Source organism: Cyphomyrmex costatus, unplaced genomic scaffold, assembly GCF_001594065.2.
Source record: "Cyphomyrmex costatus isolate MS0001 unplaced genomic scaffold, Ccosl1.0 scaffold499, whole genome shotgun sequence".
In the NCBI taxonomy this organism is placed as follows: Eukaryota; Metazoa; Arthropoda; class Insecta; order Hymenoptera; family Formicidae; genus Cyphomyrmex; species Cyphomyrmex costatus.
The window spans coordinates 471,285-489,257 of NW_017279259.1; the positions used below are offsets into that span (position 1 = coordinate 471,285).

At 32.0% G+C, this 17,973-nt stretch overlaps 2 protein-coding genes across 2 annotated transcripts; one reads left to right on the plus strand and one right to left on the minus strand.

The window, feature by feature from the left end:
- Window positions 1–72: 72 nt before the first annotated feature.
- On the plus strand, window positions 73–5,611 carry 26-29-p (C1 family peptidase 26-29-p). The gene is made up of 12 exons (XM_018545360.1): window positions 73–156; window positions 998–1,050; window positions 1,152–1,319; window positions 2,073–2,245; window positions 3,237–3,341; window positions 3,415–3,574; window positions 3,695–3,884; window positions 3,959–4,176; window positions 4,270–4,370; window positions 4,827–4,958; window positions 5,051–5,240; window positions 5,320–5,611. Exons 2-12 carry the CDS (start codon window positions 1,011–1,013, stop codon window positions 5,502–5,504), a joined length of 1,662 nt encoding a protein of 553 aa, XP_018400862.1. The 5' UTR covers window positions 73–156; window positions 998–1,010; the 3' UTR covers window positions 5,505–5,611.
- Window positions 5,612–7,430: 1,819 nt separating this feature from the next.
- eya (eya transcriptional coactivator and phosphatase 2) lies at window positions 7,431–17,337 on the minus strand. Its single transcript, XM_018545371.1, has 9 exons — window positions 17,036–17,337; window positions 12,724–12,845; window positions 11,866–12,031; window positions 11,352–11,535; window positions 11,124–11,262; window positions 10,702–10,782; window positions 9,570–9,835; window positions 8,284–8,740; window positions 7,431–7,738 (listed from the first exon to the last, which is right to left on the minus strand). The coding sequence occupies exons 2-9, from the start codon at window positions 12,833–12,835 to the stop codon at window positions 7,557–7,559; spliced, it is 1,587 nt and encodes a 528-aa protein (XP_018400873.1). The 5' UTR covers window positions 12,836–12,845; window positions 17,036–17,337; the 3' UTR covers window positions 7,431–7,556.
- Window positions 17,338–17,973: the final 636 nt, after the last annotated feature.

Below are 17,973 nucleotides of genomic sequence, written 5' to 3' on the forward strand. Positions count from 1 at the left end.
AGTCCAAAGCAAAGATTTTTCTGTGGCGCTCCTACTGGCGATCGGTAGAAGCTTTGCTAGAGACTGGTACGAACAGAGTCAGTGCATGTGTACCGAATTCGCAATAACAAAGGAAATTCTCATCGTAATTTCCAAACAATAAATCGATATAAAAAGGTGATTTATTGTATTTCAAGTATACTTGGTTGTTATGTGTTCTCTCGAGATTTAAGAGACGTGTTTTCTGTATATTTCGGGGATAAATTTTGTATTATATATGTATGTTTTCTACAAAAACGAGATAATATCATCATGACGTCAATAATGTTTACAAAGAATAAAACGTTGCGATCTGCATTTTTCCGGATATTTGAAAGTTATTTACATAGTTCCTTGTTTATAATGCAGTAGTTATACTTTGATGTATTATATAACTACTATTTATTTATTTATATTATTATGTGATCTAATTTTATTTTAAAAATTGATAAATGTTTTTTTATTTATTTGTATCCTTGTACAGTAGTTTTACCAATTACAATGTTTCTGCTATCTTGATAAATATTATTTGTTAATGATTATTTCATTGCATTGCTGTGATTACGATATGCTTTTTCCTTATATCTTTTTATAAATCATAATAAATGTATCAATTTCACATTGTCGCATACAGTGGCATGCAAAAGTTTCCAGCCAGTGATATTTTGTATTTTAATTTATAAAAAAAATCTGATAAAATTTTAATCATTGTCAAGTGTTAGTACAAGGTGTGAGTAATGAAATCTTGTACTAACACCTGATAATGATTAAAATTTTATTAGGTTTCTTTTATTTGTTTATAAATTAGAATACAAAATGTGCTGGCTAAAAACTTTTGTATACTACTTATATAATGTATATGTGTATGATATATATAAACCTGGGTAATCAGTATAATCTAGCTAGGTCAGCCATGTCAGCTGTATCAGAATAATGATAAATGTTTGTAGCATTCATCCATATGTTATATATTTTTCAGAGATACAGTGAAAATGTCTAACCTTAGAAATATTATATTTCTAATATTCTGTGGTAAGATATATATTTAAGTTATATATATATATATATATTAGTTTAATAACTATCTTATTTATTATGTGTTTCCTTATGTATATATTTTTTAAATTTTGTAGGATTGTGCTGTATAGTGGCACTTCCTAAAGAAAACTTGACTGCTCCAACATTTAGTAAAACTTATACAGTGAAAGGAACATTGTATATTCCATATGCAGAAATTCGAGAACCTTTCTATGCTTGGTATGATGGCAACAGTGGATCTAGTAGGATTGATTATTATGGAGGTATTTAAGAATAAAAATCTTTTTTAATTATTATCTATTTTTTAATTTAGATCTGTTTGATATAGCATACATAAACAATACATATGATATCTAAATATGAATATCAAGGGCTATGAGCTAAAAATAATATTTTAATAATACACTGGACAACAAAATTAACGCAACACCTGTTTCACTCTGCAAAAATAGGCGAACTTCAAGATAGAATAACTTCATCAAAAATTATCATATCAAGATGTTTAAAAAAGCATTTTACAGTTTGTAATCTCTACTTTTTAGATCGCTACTTGAAAAAGTGGTCTCACAGAGATTTTATGAAGTTGCACAAACATAAATGAAGATATGTCAGATCTCAAAATTTTTTACGAAATTTGCGAAATTCCACGGGATGGACTAAAAATTGTACGCAAATGTGATTTACATCACTAGAAAGAGCGAATCTTTACCTTTAATTTCCTTTTTTACGAAGCTCTACGATTTTTTTTCACTGAGTTATTCAGTGTTGAAACAAAAATGACCCTTTTGATTGTCCACCATGGGTACGCGTTTATTTACCCATAATTTTCTTTTGTCCATCTTAAAAAAAAATTATAAATAAATTAAAATTTAACAATTCGTTCACTTTTGATATTTTATGTAATGTAAAAATTGTCATCATATTAAAATATTACTATTTTGGCCCGTAGCCCTTGATATTAATATTTTGATTTTTGTTATTATCAAGACATAATATCTGTTTTTTTTTTCTAATAGGGATGGTTAAAACTTTTCAATTGGCTCACAAAGGACAATATGGAGCTAGTATAAAAATAGCACCTATCACAACAGAAACAGTTAATAATGAAGAAACTTGTCTTCGAGTGAATGGTACTAGTGATTCTAAAATACAACCACAATCTATTCTTCCAGATACACCTGAAATGGAGGTAAATGAAATTGTAGAATTTACATTTCTGCAATTTTATAAATTATAGATATACAGGGCGTTCGGAATTCAAATGTCAAAACTTCGGAAGAGTATAGGGGATCGATAAACTAAGAAAAAAAAGTCCTGTAGAAATATACTCGTTTTTGTTTTGTTTTGGAAAAATTCGTACAAAAAAAAGACAAAATGTAATTGCTTTATTCTTTGACGTGAAAGAGTAGTGTCTTGGCCACACTAATTACCTGATCTGTCACCACTGGACTTCTTTGTGTAGAGAATCCTAAGAGAAGTTTATTGTCAATCGACTCAAGAGAATAATTGAGAAATCGAATCGGAACTGCAGTACACTAAATATCAGATCGGTGTTTAGCTGTAACACCAACTGTTCGTACTGATAATATGCTTGCATTTCTGCAAGAGGCCAACATTTCAAATATCTACATTAAGCAAGTGCATAAATACAATGTCAATAAGTAATAAAAAAAAGTACAAAAACGAGCATATTTCTACGAGACTTTTCTCAGTTTATCAATCTTCTACACGCTCCCAAAGAGAGTTTTGACATTTAAATTCCAGACTAAAGTCTGACAAAATTTATACAAATTTATATAAATATTATACAAAGGTATAAACCCAAACAATACATAGTCTGAAATTATAACATAAGACGTCTTTAAGTCGTCTTTTAGACATAAAAAGTGTCTTATGACTCAAATTTAGACACTTTTTGTCTAGGAAATTTTCATAAACTATTGGATTTTTGATATCTGTACTTTCATATTTTCATATGTAGAATTGTTAAAGAAATCATATTATGTAAAAAAGTGGAGGTGACATTCATATCTTTTTGGTGTCACCATCTAGACAAAAAACATGACCAAAAAACGTCCTCCTTGAAATCATTCTACTTTTATACAAAACATTTTTTGTATCATCCTGTATGTGTATATAAAAAAATGTGCAAAGTAGTTTTTATTGAAATTTATATACAGTGTATTGGAACAGAGGTGATCAATGGGTTATCGTGCGAAAAATGGCGACTTGTACAAGAAATTGGGGATAAAACAAACAAGTATACTCTTTGGATACGTTATAAGGTATAAGAATAAAATTATTTGTGCATACAATAGGGTAAATAAATCTGTACTACTTAAAGGAATCTTTATATAGAAATCACCACATCTACCAAAATTCAAGGAACCTATTCCTGTGAGGTATGAAATGAAAGGATTTAATAGTCTTTTAGGTTCACATTATGATCATTATTACTTAGAGTATGATTGGTATTCCTCTGACAAACCTTCTGATGATGTCTTTAAAATCAAAGAAGGTATTTATAATACATATATTTCCAGTTGCTGTTTAACTGATATAAAGTTATTTTAATTACATTAAAGTAAAACAATTACCATATTAAATTTATAATTATAAAGAAAATTATTATTTATAGATGAGTGCGTCAGCTTCCCAGGTCCAGGTGAAAATCATATATATACCTTTAACCCAATGCGTGAATTCATACATAATTATGAGGATCATTTGCATGAAGCATTTGATAAATTTAAAAAAACTTATGATAAAAATTATAAAGATGACTTGGATCATATGTATCACAAAGATTTATTTAGACAAAATATCAGGTACACTTATGCCATGATGAATATTATGTGTATTATCATTCCAAATGTAATTGCTTCATGTAAATAATTTTCAGATTTATCCATTCTATAAATCGCGCCAATCTGGGTTATCAGTTAGAGGTAAATCATTTGGTGGATCGTAGCGATCTCGAATTAAAGGCTTTACGAGGCAAGCAATATACCCCTGGTTCTAATGGTGGAGCATCATTCCCGCATATCATCGAAAAGGAAATTGCAGATGTTCCCGATAGTATAGATTGGAGGCTGTATGGCGCTGTAACGCCAGTCAAAGGTTTGTAATTTTAATATCATATTTAATGTGTATATATATACATATATATATTATATGTTGATGTGTATTTGTGCGTGTACTTTATTTAAATAGATCAGTCTGTTTGTGGCTCTTGTTGGAGTTTTGGTACTACTGGTGCGGTAGAAGGGGCATATTATATGAAGTATAATAAATTAGTACGTCTATCTCAACAGGTAAGCAGCGTAAAAATGTCAAAATTTATGAATTAGTTTATATTCAATTAATTTTTTGTTTGAGAGAGAGAGAGAGAGAGAGAGAGAAGAGAGAGATAAAATAATGCCAAGTATTATAATATTGTAATATAATATATAATAATATATTTATAATATAATGTTCATACCGTGGATCAATTCTAGTCCTTAGAAAATACAAATTAAAGCGTAAGTCGAATGTAAAGGAAGTGTAACAAAAGCGCAAGTAAATGTTCTAAGATGCCTAGATTGGAACAATGGAATGTAAATGAAGCATAAAACATTTACAACGCTTCTTTTATGTTCCATTGTTCCAATTTATGCTCCTTAAAATGTTTGATTATGCTTCTGTCACTCTCCCTTTATGTTCGATTCATGTTTCTTTTTGCCCTACGTTTTATTTTTGTAGGAAATAATATTGTAGTATTAATATTGCAGGCTCTCATCGATTGTTCATGGGGATTTGGTAATAACGGATGCGATGGTGGAGAAGATTTTCGGTCGTATCAGTGGATAATGAAACATGGTGGTTTACCTACTGAAGAGGATTACGGTGGTTATTTAGGACAGGTAAATTATATGTTCGATTACATTTATTAAATACTGAAAATGTACCTAATCATTGATATAACGTGCGAATAAAAATTTTTTTTTCTTTTTAGGATGGATATTGTCATGTAAACAACGTAACACTAACAGCCAAGATCACAGGTTTTGTTAACGTCACTCCACGCAGCGTAGAAGCTTTGAAAATCGCTATTGCTAAACATGGTCCTATCTCTGTTGCTATCGATGCTTCTCACAAGACATTCTCTTTTTATTCTCATGGAGTATATTATGACCCAGTTTGTGGTAAGATTTATAAACTTTTTTTTATGATTTTGAAAAAAAATTATGAATATGGTACTTAAAAAATTATTTTTGTGTATAGGCAACACCGAGGATAAATTAGATCATGCTGTTTTGGCTGTTGGATATGGTACTATGAATGGAAAAGGTTATTGGCTGGTAAAAAATTCCTGGTCGAATTACTGGGGTAATGATGGATATATTCTAATGGCGCAAAAGGATGACAATTGTGGAGTTCTTCTTGCTCCTACCTATGTTACTATGTAATTATAGTTTTATTTCTAAGAATTTTTTGATCGTATCACTTTAAGCTCTCTGATTTTTCCAATTTTAATAAATATATGTATATTCAAATACGATTAAAAAAATTGAGGCTTAATATACTTAGTTATTTAATTACATATTTCATAATGAACTAAGTGTAATAAATTGTTGAGATTGTATTTAGTATAGGAAAATGTGATTATATTAATAATAAAAGATAATAAAACATTTCGTAATTAAGAAAATGTCTATTGAACAATTTTTATTAATATCAAAAGATAATTATTCAGGAAATAAAAAATATTATATATCGGATAAAGTATTATTCAAATTTGAAGTATATTAACAGCAGAAATAAGTAGAATTTTTTATGAAATTTAGGCATATATGTTTAAGTAAAACAGAATCATAGAATATTAATTTATTTTCAGAATAGCTGATATCAAATTAGTACCACATATAATTTAACATAGACTTGATGCATTATTTTTTTTTATCAAAGGATAAAGTTATTTTCACTTTCGCAATTTTTTCTGAGACACGAACAGTCATTACATATTATATTTTCAATTATATTTTTATTAATAGTTTTAACGAATAATACGATATATTCAGAAAATTTTTATAAACTGTTTTTACACATAACGACGTCAACGTAATTAGTAATTATACTAATTCGTTCCTTTTTTTTATTATATTAATGCATTTTTTCGTTTGTCAAATAGCCTTGTACAATTCCAAAATATGGTTATAACTATATATTTTTACAAATATATAAATACTTTTTCTAATGCATTTATGTCTAATAAGATTGTTATATGGTGTTTGTATAATGTGTAATTGATATGGATACTTTCAAAATATACATAATGTCGTTTATATTTGTGATAATAAACACTAAAGGAATGTAAAAAAGTACATGTGATATGACAAACATAGGTATAAAGTAGGCACAATTAATGGAAGTTAATGAATAGTAAACTAATTGTTTGCGATAAATTTGCGCATAGAAATATCACGGTATATTAAGTGAACAATAACTATAGTAGTCATAATTTGTGAAAAATTATGTAAACAATATATCGATAAAAAAATTTGTTCTATTAGAATCTATTAACGCATATTAGAGTAACAATTCTTTGATTTTGTTATTATCAGAAGAAAAAAGATGCAAATTTAGTGCGTTTAAGTACATGAAACGTATATTATAATATATATATTTTTCACAAATTCCATTTTTCAGTTTATATAGTACATGTTACTAAGTGCCAACACTAGAAAATTGTCCGAAAGAATTTTATTATACACAAATCTTTGTTTATTCGAATTTTGCTATCTCTAAAATTTTACTTTCATTCTATATCACTTGTGGACAAGGATGTCCGACCAAACTCGCGAATTACTTTAATATCGGCGAGTATAATTATGATAGTTGCGAAAGTGTCAACTTTCCTTCTTTTATATTACATACGATAAAAGTTATAGGAATGATAAAAGCTGCTCCAGAAAAAGAAAGTGAAGAAATATGTGTATGTATTAAGTACAGGGAATCGAAGCAACTATAGTTATCTGTAACATCGTTATACTTTCCTTGTCATTACTCTGTTATGATAATTGATTTAATAATGATAAATTTTTTTTATAATTGTAAAGGTAACATATCAGAATTGGAAAAATCACTCGTTACTATAATAAACAAATTAACTCAGCATTCATAACTCGTTGCTTTTAAAGAGTAACGTTACTCGTTATTCGTCACATGTTACTTTTTTTTAGCAAGTAAACGCGTAATGATGCAAGTTACTTTTCAAAGTGACTTTCCCAAGCTCTCAATGTTTACTTATAAAAAAATTGCAACATTATTAACAAATCGTTATTACAAAAAAAGAGGAAAAAATAACAAAAAGTAACTTGATCTTCCATTCCCTGGTTAAGCATAGCTTCTTCGTTAATTTTTTTTTTTTTTTAAATCGCACAGAGAGATACACGTTATGCAATTTTTCATACGACCGAAATGTTTCCTGGTAGAGACTGATATTTCATATATGCTTTTGATTAAAGAAATCCCATTTCTAAGGCAGTATAAAGGGCTTGAGTGTCCGAATGACTATTTATCCTCCAAAAGGGAAAGTTGTGTGCCCGCGCTGCCGTTTCCTCGTCAGAATCGTCTCCTATTACCACATACGTACATCTACGGCCAAATCGAGCGACCACCCTACCGAAACAACTCTCCTTTCCTAAAACAAAAACAGTAACTTTGCTACTAAAAATATAATGGAAGAATGGTCAAAATCCCGCTTTGTGATCAAATGATGTTCAGAATGTCTCGAACTTTTTTTACACACCACTTTTGTAGACAGATAAACTGGACTAAACTGAGTCAAAAAGTCCTCCATCTACCATTCTGCAAATTTTGCAATAGTTAATGAGATATTAATTTTTAAAGATTGTTGAATAAGCGAGTAAAATCGACACATACTCGTATACATGTAGAAGGCAATTTTAAGACGATATTTTTCGAAGTCCTTTATGAAATATTAGGATATCTTTTGAAGAACTTAAAAATATCTAAAAATTATCTCATAGCGTGGATTTTAAGATTTTCTGCTCATTGAGTAACTGCTGAAAAGAACGTCGAAAATTGTAAAATGATATAGAACTTTTCGATTTTCACTCAGCTTAGTCCGCTCTACCTGCGATGTGTCAAACAATTTGGGACACCCTGTATAATTACATTTTTTAGATAATTGTATTTAATTATTTCTTTATACTTGATAATTACCGATTTTGGAGGCTGAGTATATATTCTCTATAGGAAATATTCCGCCGATGCCAAATAGCAGAACTTTGGAAAGTGCGGGTACCAGTTGCGTAGTCGTTACTAGGATATTGATGCAATGGCTTCTCTTGTTGATAATGTTCAGACATTTTACTGCCGACGTCAACCAATTGTCGGTCAGCATTTCGATCTCGGAACGCAGCTGTAGCCACTGTTCGCGTTTTGCTGTCCCCAGGAGGCCGCCCACGTTATTCCGATAGTTACAATAGATCTCCTTGATTTTACGATAGCGGAACGCTAGCTTCCTCATCCAATCGACGCCTCCTCGCACCCCGGACGCCAAGCATATCCCATTGTTCGCGGACGCGCACTGGAAACCGTCGGTCGCGAAATTGTAGGATGACAGATCCTGCCCGTTGTCGTCCGACGAAACGTCATCTATATGCACTTGATCACAGTCCTGCGAAAGAAAAAAAATTATAAGTACTAAGATAACGCTTGTTATTTTATAAAAAAACGACAAAATTAAGATATTGAATTTTCGGTATTATAAACAAGCATACGATGTAAATATAGTTGACAAACTTTATTATTATAATGACGAACTTTCGTTTTAAATTTTAAATTATGAAATTATTATAATAAAGTTTGTCAACTATTTACATCGTACGCTTGTTTATAATACCGAAAATTCAATATCTTAATTTTGTCATTTTTTAAAAGAATAATACGCTGAATTTTTTGCAAATTTAAATTTGTATATAAAAATACGAATCAGAATATATAAAGCATATGGTTCAAATATGGCTCGTTTTGACATTTTATTTCCTCTCGAACTAAAATATTCGAAAGTTCATTGTATTTCTAGCTGAAATCTAACCGTTATACTATACAGGTAGTCACATATACGTATGCAGATGTTAGTTTTTAAAGAACACATGGTCAACTTATGGAAGTTTTCTTCTCGGAAAAGTTTCCACCTAGGAAACGAACTGTGCATATCATTGCAAATAATGTATTATATTTGCAAATTTATAAATGATAATGATAAATAACATTCTGTATTGTTTTCTAGAAAGTATTTTCTAGATTTGTCCGAGAAAGTGATAATTTTCAGAAAATAAAATAAATAATTAGATAATCTTGAATTCTTTAAGATTAAATGTTAGTTAAGTACTTGCACGTAGAATAGTCATGAACATTTTTTTTTACATTTTCGAATCTATAAAATTGAGATATTCTGCGGTAATCATCCTGTACAAAATTTATACACGTTAGGAAATTTGTACCTCGACGTCGTTGAAGAAAAAGTGCGTATCCGCCAAATTGAATATCATTTCCTCCATCCTAAAACCCACTTGAGCTAGAAGGCTTGCATCCTTACGGTACTTAGTGGCGAATTGTCCGGTTAGTAGGGAATGAAACACGACTATGGTTTCGTCGAGATCCCAGATAAATATACGCTCGGGGCCGGCTTCCGTCGTATCCGCAGAACCGATACTGTTTCCGCTTCCGCTCTGTCTCCTTCCACGTCTGCATGGCTTCGTCGTTGCCACTGAAAGTCGTTGTACAAATTTTTTTATAAATTCAATATAATATTAAGCTCTTTAAGTATAAAACATATAAAATAAAAGAAGAGCTAAGAGCCAAATGTTGACATTTAATAAAGACAATTTACTTTAAATTAATAAGCATTACAAATTAAAGAGAGACAATACAAATCAAATAAAAATAAAATAAAATAAAAATATCAACAATATCAGACGTTTCGACACCGATCGGGTCATTATCAATGTTAACAAAATTTAAAATGAATATGTATACAAAATTTATAAATATTTTTTCATCATTATACGTACATAATACCAATATTAACAGTAATATAATATCAGTGTTATAATTTCCCATGTGTGAACATTTTAATTATTATTAATATTTAATATAATATAATAATTTAATATAATTATAATTTATATTGCATTTATATTGTTGAGTGGGAAATTATAACATTGATGTTATATATTACTATTATATATATATAATTGTGGTGTTTACTGAGTTTCAAGTCGTCTTTTAGACGCAAAAATATCTTTTGTGATTCGAATTAGACATTTTTTGTTGTCCGGGTATATTATGGTCCTGCACATAATCGAGAAAATATTAGGAACAGGAATAACTATTAAGATTTCAAATGGAATCAGACTAATTATTAAGATTTCAAATGAAATCAGATTATAGTTATTAAGATTTCAAATAAAATCAGACTAGTTATTAAGATTTCAAATGAAATCAGACTAGTTATACCGGAATACACGATTTCTGATAAGTTGGAATCTTAATATTTATGGCTGGTCCTAATATTTGTTCTATTGTGCACCTATCCCTTTGATAATATATATATAAGATTATGTATAATATTACCTTCGATGTTTGCGGTTTCCCGTGCGGTCAGATCGCTCGCATCGTGCGCCGTTGCGTCTAACGTGAGCGACTTGGTCGAATCTTCTCACGCATATAAAATAACGTTAATTGCGACCATTTGGTAAAAGGCCAGGCATTAAATGTGCAAATGATTTTTGAATTGTAAAATTTCTTATTTATCGTTTGTGCGAGAGTCAAAATATCAATCAAAGTTTCGATCAGAATGTTAACGCATTTAAACGTAATTTTCAGAACTAGACTCGAACCACCTTCCAATTAAACAACTAGCTTGAATGCAAAAGTTTTATTTTACATCACCGTTTTTCCAACAGTTTATGTAGCGGTTATAAATTGTTTACTTTCTCCTAACAAAGAATTTCATTTACATCATGCAAGAAAGCGCGTAACAGTTAAAAGATTACCAGCGAAGTTAATGTTTCCGATATTAAATGAAGTAGGCGGTGGATGATGATAACCAGGCACAGGATAATATCCGGAGTACTGCAACGATACCCTGTCGTTTCCGTACAAACTACTGCTGTAAGCGCTATAGTCTAATTTCTGCGGAAGGAAAGAAGATAAAGTCATTCGCAATTTTTGGGGAGAAACCAATTGAAACGAGAAATCGTACGTATCGTGTTCGCCCTCACCTGGGAAGCCGATGATATATTTTGCGCCATATTCGGGAAGGTCGTCGTCCCGCTATTGTAACTGGCATAGGACGGATACTGCGTCATCGAGCTTGACGATGTATAAGAGCTTAAGTATGGGCTCTGCAAGCTCGATGCGTTTTTCGAAGCTGTCGTCGATCCGTAAGGCGGCGAGTTGTATAGACTAGGAAAGAGAAGAAACCGCGATGAAGACCAATTGCTTTTTGGATAAACAAAAGATTTATTTATGCAAGTCAAATTATTGATTTTACATATATATGCAGTTCGACGATCGTATACGAGATTGATTTGATTTTAAGAGAATTATCAAAAGATACAATGTGATAATATTTCATACGGCAAGTATATCTTCCGTATTTTATCATTTTATTTAATATAATTCCAGCAAATTATAAATATTTTTTCATTGCAATAACTTTTTAAAATAAAATTAATCTCATTATACATTTATAATCATATTAAACTGTATGTCTGGCGAATAATGTTTAAATACCTGTTATAATATTGGTTGGCGCCGTATAGGGATCCGTAATCCGCTTTTTCCATCGAATCTGGATACTCCGGCTCTTTTTCTTCAGCATTCTCGTCAATATACAGTTCACCACTAGGTACGCTGTCGTTTTCGGGACAGTCTTGGACCTCGTTCTTAACTTCGGTTTCTTGTATAAAAATGACAAAATATTTCGTTTATATTTTTTAATCCCTTGAGTTTAAATATACACTTATTTATGATTTAACTTAATAATTTTTCACTAACTGAGGAAGACAAGTCCATTTCTATCAATGTAGATCAACTTGAATCTCGGGTTAATTTAATTGTTAGAATTAAAAGAAGACAAAAAGTAAGACAAGCCCGAGTTTAATGTTAATTTTACATTGGTAGAAATGGACATTAGTTCAAGAAACGTTCAGTCAATTTTTTTGTTACTTTTTAGTCTTCTTTTAGTGTGAATAAAATTATATCATTATATAGATATTTAATTTAAACTTATTTAAATTTTTTACCTTCGGTAAATGTACTTATTATTTTGTTTATAAATGCCATTTCCAAAATGTCTACAACATATACACATCTCTGCTTAAAATGGTTCGCAATAGTGATTGCCATTTGTTATCCATGAATTGTATTTTCAAAGCACTGATAATTACACAGTAAATGTAAAAACAACAAAATGCAAAGCGCATGATTAATGAGATAGTCGTACTGACCAACGAATTGGCTGTTAATGAAGAAATTAATTTTTTAAATATATTGTACGTAAAAAGGGGGAGGGGGATAAAATGTCTTAAACAATTGTTTAACTTTGAATTTACATAGCGATGCATCTATTCTACGCCAATGTATAGCTACCATTGTTTGCGGCGCGAGGATGCTGTACCGAGGCTTCAGTCGAGGAAGACACGTTACCAGCATTGTCTAAAACCCCTGCTGGTTTTGTCGGATCATTGTCTTCGGTTAACATATCACTCTATCTGTAATAATAATTATCGATTTGTCTCCTCTTTATACCGAGAACATGATAAAAGAACGTGCAAACATCGTGATGAAAAAGTAAAATTGCATTGCGTTTATAACTTGAAAATTAGTGATGTCTCTTTATTGAAAAGGTATGAGATAACGAGAGGGGGAATCCGTAAATAAAAAGTATACAGTTATGTGAGAGGATAAAGATTAAAGAACGAGCTGAAGAAACAATACAAGATATTATAATTTATAAATAATTAAAATAGAGTACTTTTTGACACCGAGTCTTTATCAACTAATAAAATAAGTGGTTAATTAATAAGACGCACACAATTAAGCGTCATAAAAAAAGGTGTTAATCGTATTACAATATTTTCATTAAATTACATAAACAAAGAGAGTCCTCCAAAAAATTACTTAAAGAATCACGCACACAAATCCAAGCTAAGTCAGAAATAATAAATTATAAAATTTGAGACAAAAAAAGATGAGATTTGAGGTTCATGCAATTAAATGGTTAAAATTGCATTGATTCGTCGTTCGATGGCGAGAAATGTTAAATTAAGTCACGTGGTAAACGTTAATATTAATTATCTCCTCATACATATATAAAACTCGTCTACGAGAATTATGTTTCAACAATGATTAAAAATCATCAATATATACCTCAGTTCTCTCATCTCACGAAAACAACTGTTATTTTAATCGATGAAGGACACACTAATTAATATCAGAAGTGAAACCATAGAAATAAAATTAATATTAAATGTGACCATAGGAAATAAAACAAAAGTTTATTGTATACGTATATAAACTTACATGTAAAGAGTCGAAGGCAAAATTATATGTGTGCCTTTTAAAAACCAGAAACGTTACCTCTCAGTTAAAATTCAAATCTCTCACTACATCAACTATGAACATATTGATTTATATCGGCACGATAAAGTGAAAGTTTTTGTTTATACTATTTTGACATTAAAATTTGATAAGTTCATCAAGAATGTTTAAAACAGACTATTAAGCATCTTGGTATCCTTGTTAGCAAAACGTTGCGGTTAATACCTCTTTTATAACGCTTGATTATACTATTTTATTAATTGATCATTTATTTTGTCAGCTGATGAAGAGTTGGTGCAGTCAAACCTTTTCTATTTCGATCTCTTTTGATACATTAAATCCTCATTTTTATTATTTACTAATTTTAATAAATCTCTTGTATGACGTATACTATAGCTACATATTTTATTTCAATAATCTACATTTAATAGTGTATGACGGAGAGTCACATTATGGACTTATACTCTAAAATAAGCAGCTAAATTCCAAGGCATTATCGACTCTGCGTTAACGCAATCTCACAGGTAAAGAAAGATTGCACCTGTAAGATCGCGAGAGGGGCAACTCATTCGCGTGAGAACTCGATTATTGTCTGCCAATTGCGTGTCGAAGAGGTGGAGTGACTGGCTGGGTAGGCGTACACCATGAGGCACTGAAACCAGCCAATGGAGCCTTCTCGATGCTTTGCATTATGTATTCTTTATGTTGCCAAGTCACTATCTATATCTGCACTCCGCCCTTATGCGTGCGCGTACATATGTCTCGTACATATTTCGTATGATGGTGCGAAAGACAGCTTTAAGAGTTCCTCGAGATGCGTGGATCATTCTTATCCTGCGTACATCTCTTTTTGAATAATATCGAAGATTTTATTACACTTCAACTTTACACAGCCAAGAAGGAGACTTGGTTTATACATAAAAAAAAGGTCTTAATCTATTCTCCATCACCTCATCCTTTCCTATCTATCTAAATTGATCCAGTAACATAACACATAATTTCACAAATAGAACAACCTCTTCTTATCCTATTTTCAATATAGTACAATTTAATTTTACAGCTGATAAGAAATTTAAGTATCTTGATAATAAAGTCTTTTAAGTGCGATTGCTTTTGACGGAAGCTCATCAAAAACTAATTAGTATTCTGAATAAAATTAAATCACCATAAGAAAGTGTAAATAATAAGTAACTAAGCTTAACTCTTTAATTCATCCTTTTTTGGAAAATTATTATTTTATCGATGACGAACGATTCTTATATAGCAAAGTACTATATTATTGTGAGGAAATTGAATCTTGAATTTAATGGATAAATTGCGACTTTCTGGCACATTTTATGCAAAAAGACGTATAAAAGCTCAACTCTCCAGATTGTTCAAATATTATATGAATCTGGGCCACCCTGTATATCGTCGCAGTTCATCTCGCTGCACCAAGTTGCATATCTTAATGTACAGCGAAGCGAAAGATGAAAGGCACTCCACTTATCTAAACAAAAGCCTGTGCCGAAGTGTTTATCGCGGACGAGTTGCTTAGCTTGCTGTCTGACTGGCTGTCTGTCTGTCAACCGTCAGGGAAAACGAAATGCAGCGAAACAAGAGGAATGCCGCTTGTTTAGTGCTTATCCGCAGGTCTCTTCTCTCGTCCACCTAATGGCTCGGTTTACATTGTCGATCGTTGGGGAGAGAGAGAGAGAGAGAGAGAGAGAAATCTAAGGATGGCTACACAAGAGAAGTTTATCGAGACAAAAGCTTTTTGTCCGAACCTAAACCCGCATCAAAAACATATATAAAATAGATGTCCTTTGAAAATAATTTGTTTAACCATCTCGTTTTCATAATAGCTATTTACCATATTATTTCTCGAGAAAATTTACTATTACGAGCTTTAATATTTATTTTTTCGTGAAACAATTGTTTATCAGAAACAATAATTTTTTCTAAGATCTTTTTACTATATAATAGCTAGATTAGTTTCGCAGTAATACTATTGCTTAAATAGAATGTGTTAATAATTGTTAAAAATGTCATAACGTCTAAGATTTTTCGATTAAAACTTATTGACGTAACGAATAAATAACCTTTAATTAAAAAACAAAGATAGACAAAGGCATATAAGAGTCAAAACCAAATACCTTTTTATAAACCACTTTACCTTTAATTAATACAGTCATTAATTTCAACATCGAGTAAATTGTAAATGTAAATAAATACCAAGATATGTACAGCGCTGAGAGCAAGATGATGTAAAATAATAATTTCCGAAATTATATTAAACTTACAGTTCTTTCACAAAAAAGTAAATATTAGAACTTTATCGCTTCTCTGTTGTTTGGTAAACTGTTACGAATCTAGTTTAATAAAACTATCGTTAACCTACGCGTTTTTTAAAGAGACCGTATTGCCTAATACTACGCAATGGCCAATTAAAATACATTACTGCTCTAACGAGCCGAATGAGATGCATAAGTTACGCATGCTCAATTGATAATGACGTTTCATGCGTGAGTGCGAACATCCGCGAACAGCACAATTCTCGGCTGCTTCTTCCTCTCTTTTTCTCATTTTATTTAGCTACTTTAGGAAAAACGTGCGCGTACAAAACGTTGTGTTCTTATCAGGACCCTTTAAATTTCTGTCACATAATTAACATGTGGAGGTGAAAAGGATATATTATCTCTTTTTAAAGAGTGTTTCTTCAAAAATAGATAATTAGTAAACCGGAAGAGCCGCATTAACACAAATTCTAAAATATTACAAATTACAATAAATGTAATTATTTTTTAAAGTTATTAGTAAAAATTTCAAAGTTACAAACGCGTAACACAAAATTAATGCAATAATTTAGTAATCTTAAAATATACCATGATGATATGTTTATTTAATAAATATTTTAAAAAGTTTATAAATAGACACATATATAGAAATAGATCTTTCTGTAAGAATTATGATAATGCCAAAAATTTGTAAAAGATACAAATACATAGTAATCATATTTTTAACTCATTCTATATTATCCGTATCGATAAAATATAAGTTATGTACTTCAACATATGTATTTTTCAAATCCCATTTTTATATTCTTTTTATCGGACTTGTACGTATTTTTAACTTTGGCAGGACTTTTAAATTTTAATTTTTTTAGAAAGGCCCATTCCCGCGCGTAGTCGTGAAAGATCGCTGTTTGTCAGGACACGCGGTGTATGATTTGACAAAAATCTCGATTCGCTATACGTATGTATATTAATCGTGCGAATTAAAGGGATGTTCCGTCAGGAGCATCGAGAAGAGAGAAATCCTCGCGGAAATTCGTCGAAGCGAAATCTATATAATAAAGCAAAAACATCGATCAGAATCTTACATTCCGTCGTTGGCTCCAGACTCGAAAACGGAGTGGTGCTCGACGACAAACGTGCGTTCAAGGATGCCGTCGACGATCGCCTCCTGATAACAGCATCGTTATCCCGAGGACACGTAACGCGCGCGTGTCTATATTATGCGCGTAAACACGTCGTAACGGTATATCCACGCATTTACCACGTTTACTTTTTTCTCTCTTTTTTCGCCCGGATTTTCACTCTCCCCGCATCTTCCGGGACTACGGAAACATCATTCTCACGTTGTGCGTGTTCAACCACCACCCTGCGTTACGCGTGCGTTACGTTTTGCGCACCGCCCGGCACACAACACACACACACACATATATATATGTATATATATTAATATACACACACACACACCCACACACAAAACACACACAGAGAGCACCGTCGCGTCGGCGATATGCTGTCGGAACGATGAAGAAAACCCACGTCGTTTCGGCCGCGCGAGAGGCCTCGTCCGGATCTCGCTCCTCGCGGAATCACGTCGCTCCCCGCCCGTTTCGCGCAAGGGATGCAGGAGGATATACGTCCTGCACCCGCGGACACGCAGGACCTGCACCGCCGCGGCGCGCGAGGGGAGCCTTTATAATTTCCCCCCCCCGATTAGAGAGGACCTTCGGTTTTTTTTTTCCTCTATACCGGAAAACGCCGCGTTACCATCCCCCCCCCCCCCTCCCCCCACGGCAAAGTTGTATCACTCACGCGATGTACAGACTCGCTTCGCTATACCATCGTTTTTCCCGGAGCGTCGCATCGAGGAGATGTGTTCGGCGGGTCCTCGCCGTGGCCGCTGTGTGTGCGATATACGTTGCAGAGGCGGCCGCTGTGCTCTGAGCGGTTCTGAGCATGCGAAATGTCGCCTGCCACCCCCGCCCGATGGTCACGTGGTCACCCGTTCGTTCGGCTCCTCTTCGTC

Coding starts and splice junctions, on each gene's coding strand:
- 26-29-p (XM_018545360.1), top strand. CDS start 1,011: ATGTCTAACCTTAGAAATATTATATTTCTAATATTCTGTG. Junction 4,177..4,269: donor CGCTGTAACGCCAGTCAAAG/GTTTGTAATTTT, acceptor TTATTTAAATAG/ATCAGTCTGTTTGTGGCTCT. Junction 4,371..4,826: donor TAGTACGTCTATCTCAACAG/GTAAGCAGCGTA, acceptor TTAATATTGCAG/GCTCTCATCGATTGTTCATG.
- eya (XM_018545371.1), bottom strand. CDS start 12,835: ATGTTAACCGAAGACAATGATCCGACAAAACCAGCAGGGGTTTTAGAC. Junction 11,263..11,351: donor ATATATCATCGGCTTCCCAG/GTGAGGGCGAAC, acceptor TTCCTTCCGCAG/AAATTAGACTATAGCGCTTA. Junction 7,739..8,283: donor ATACTCAGCCTCCAAAATCG/GTAATTATCAAG, acceptor TTTTTGTTTTAG/GAAAGGAGAGTTGTTTCGGT.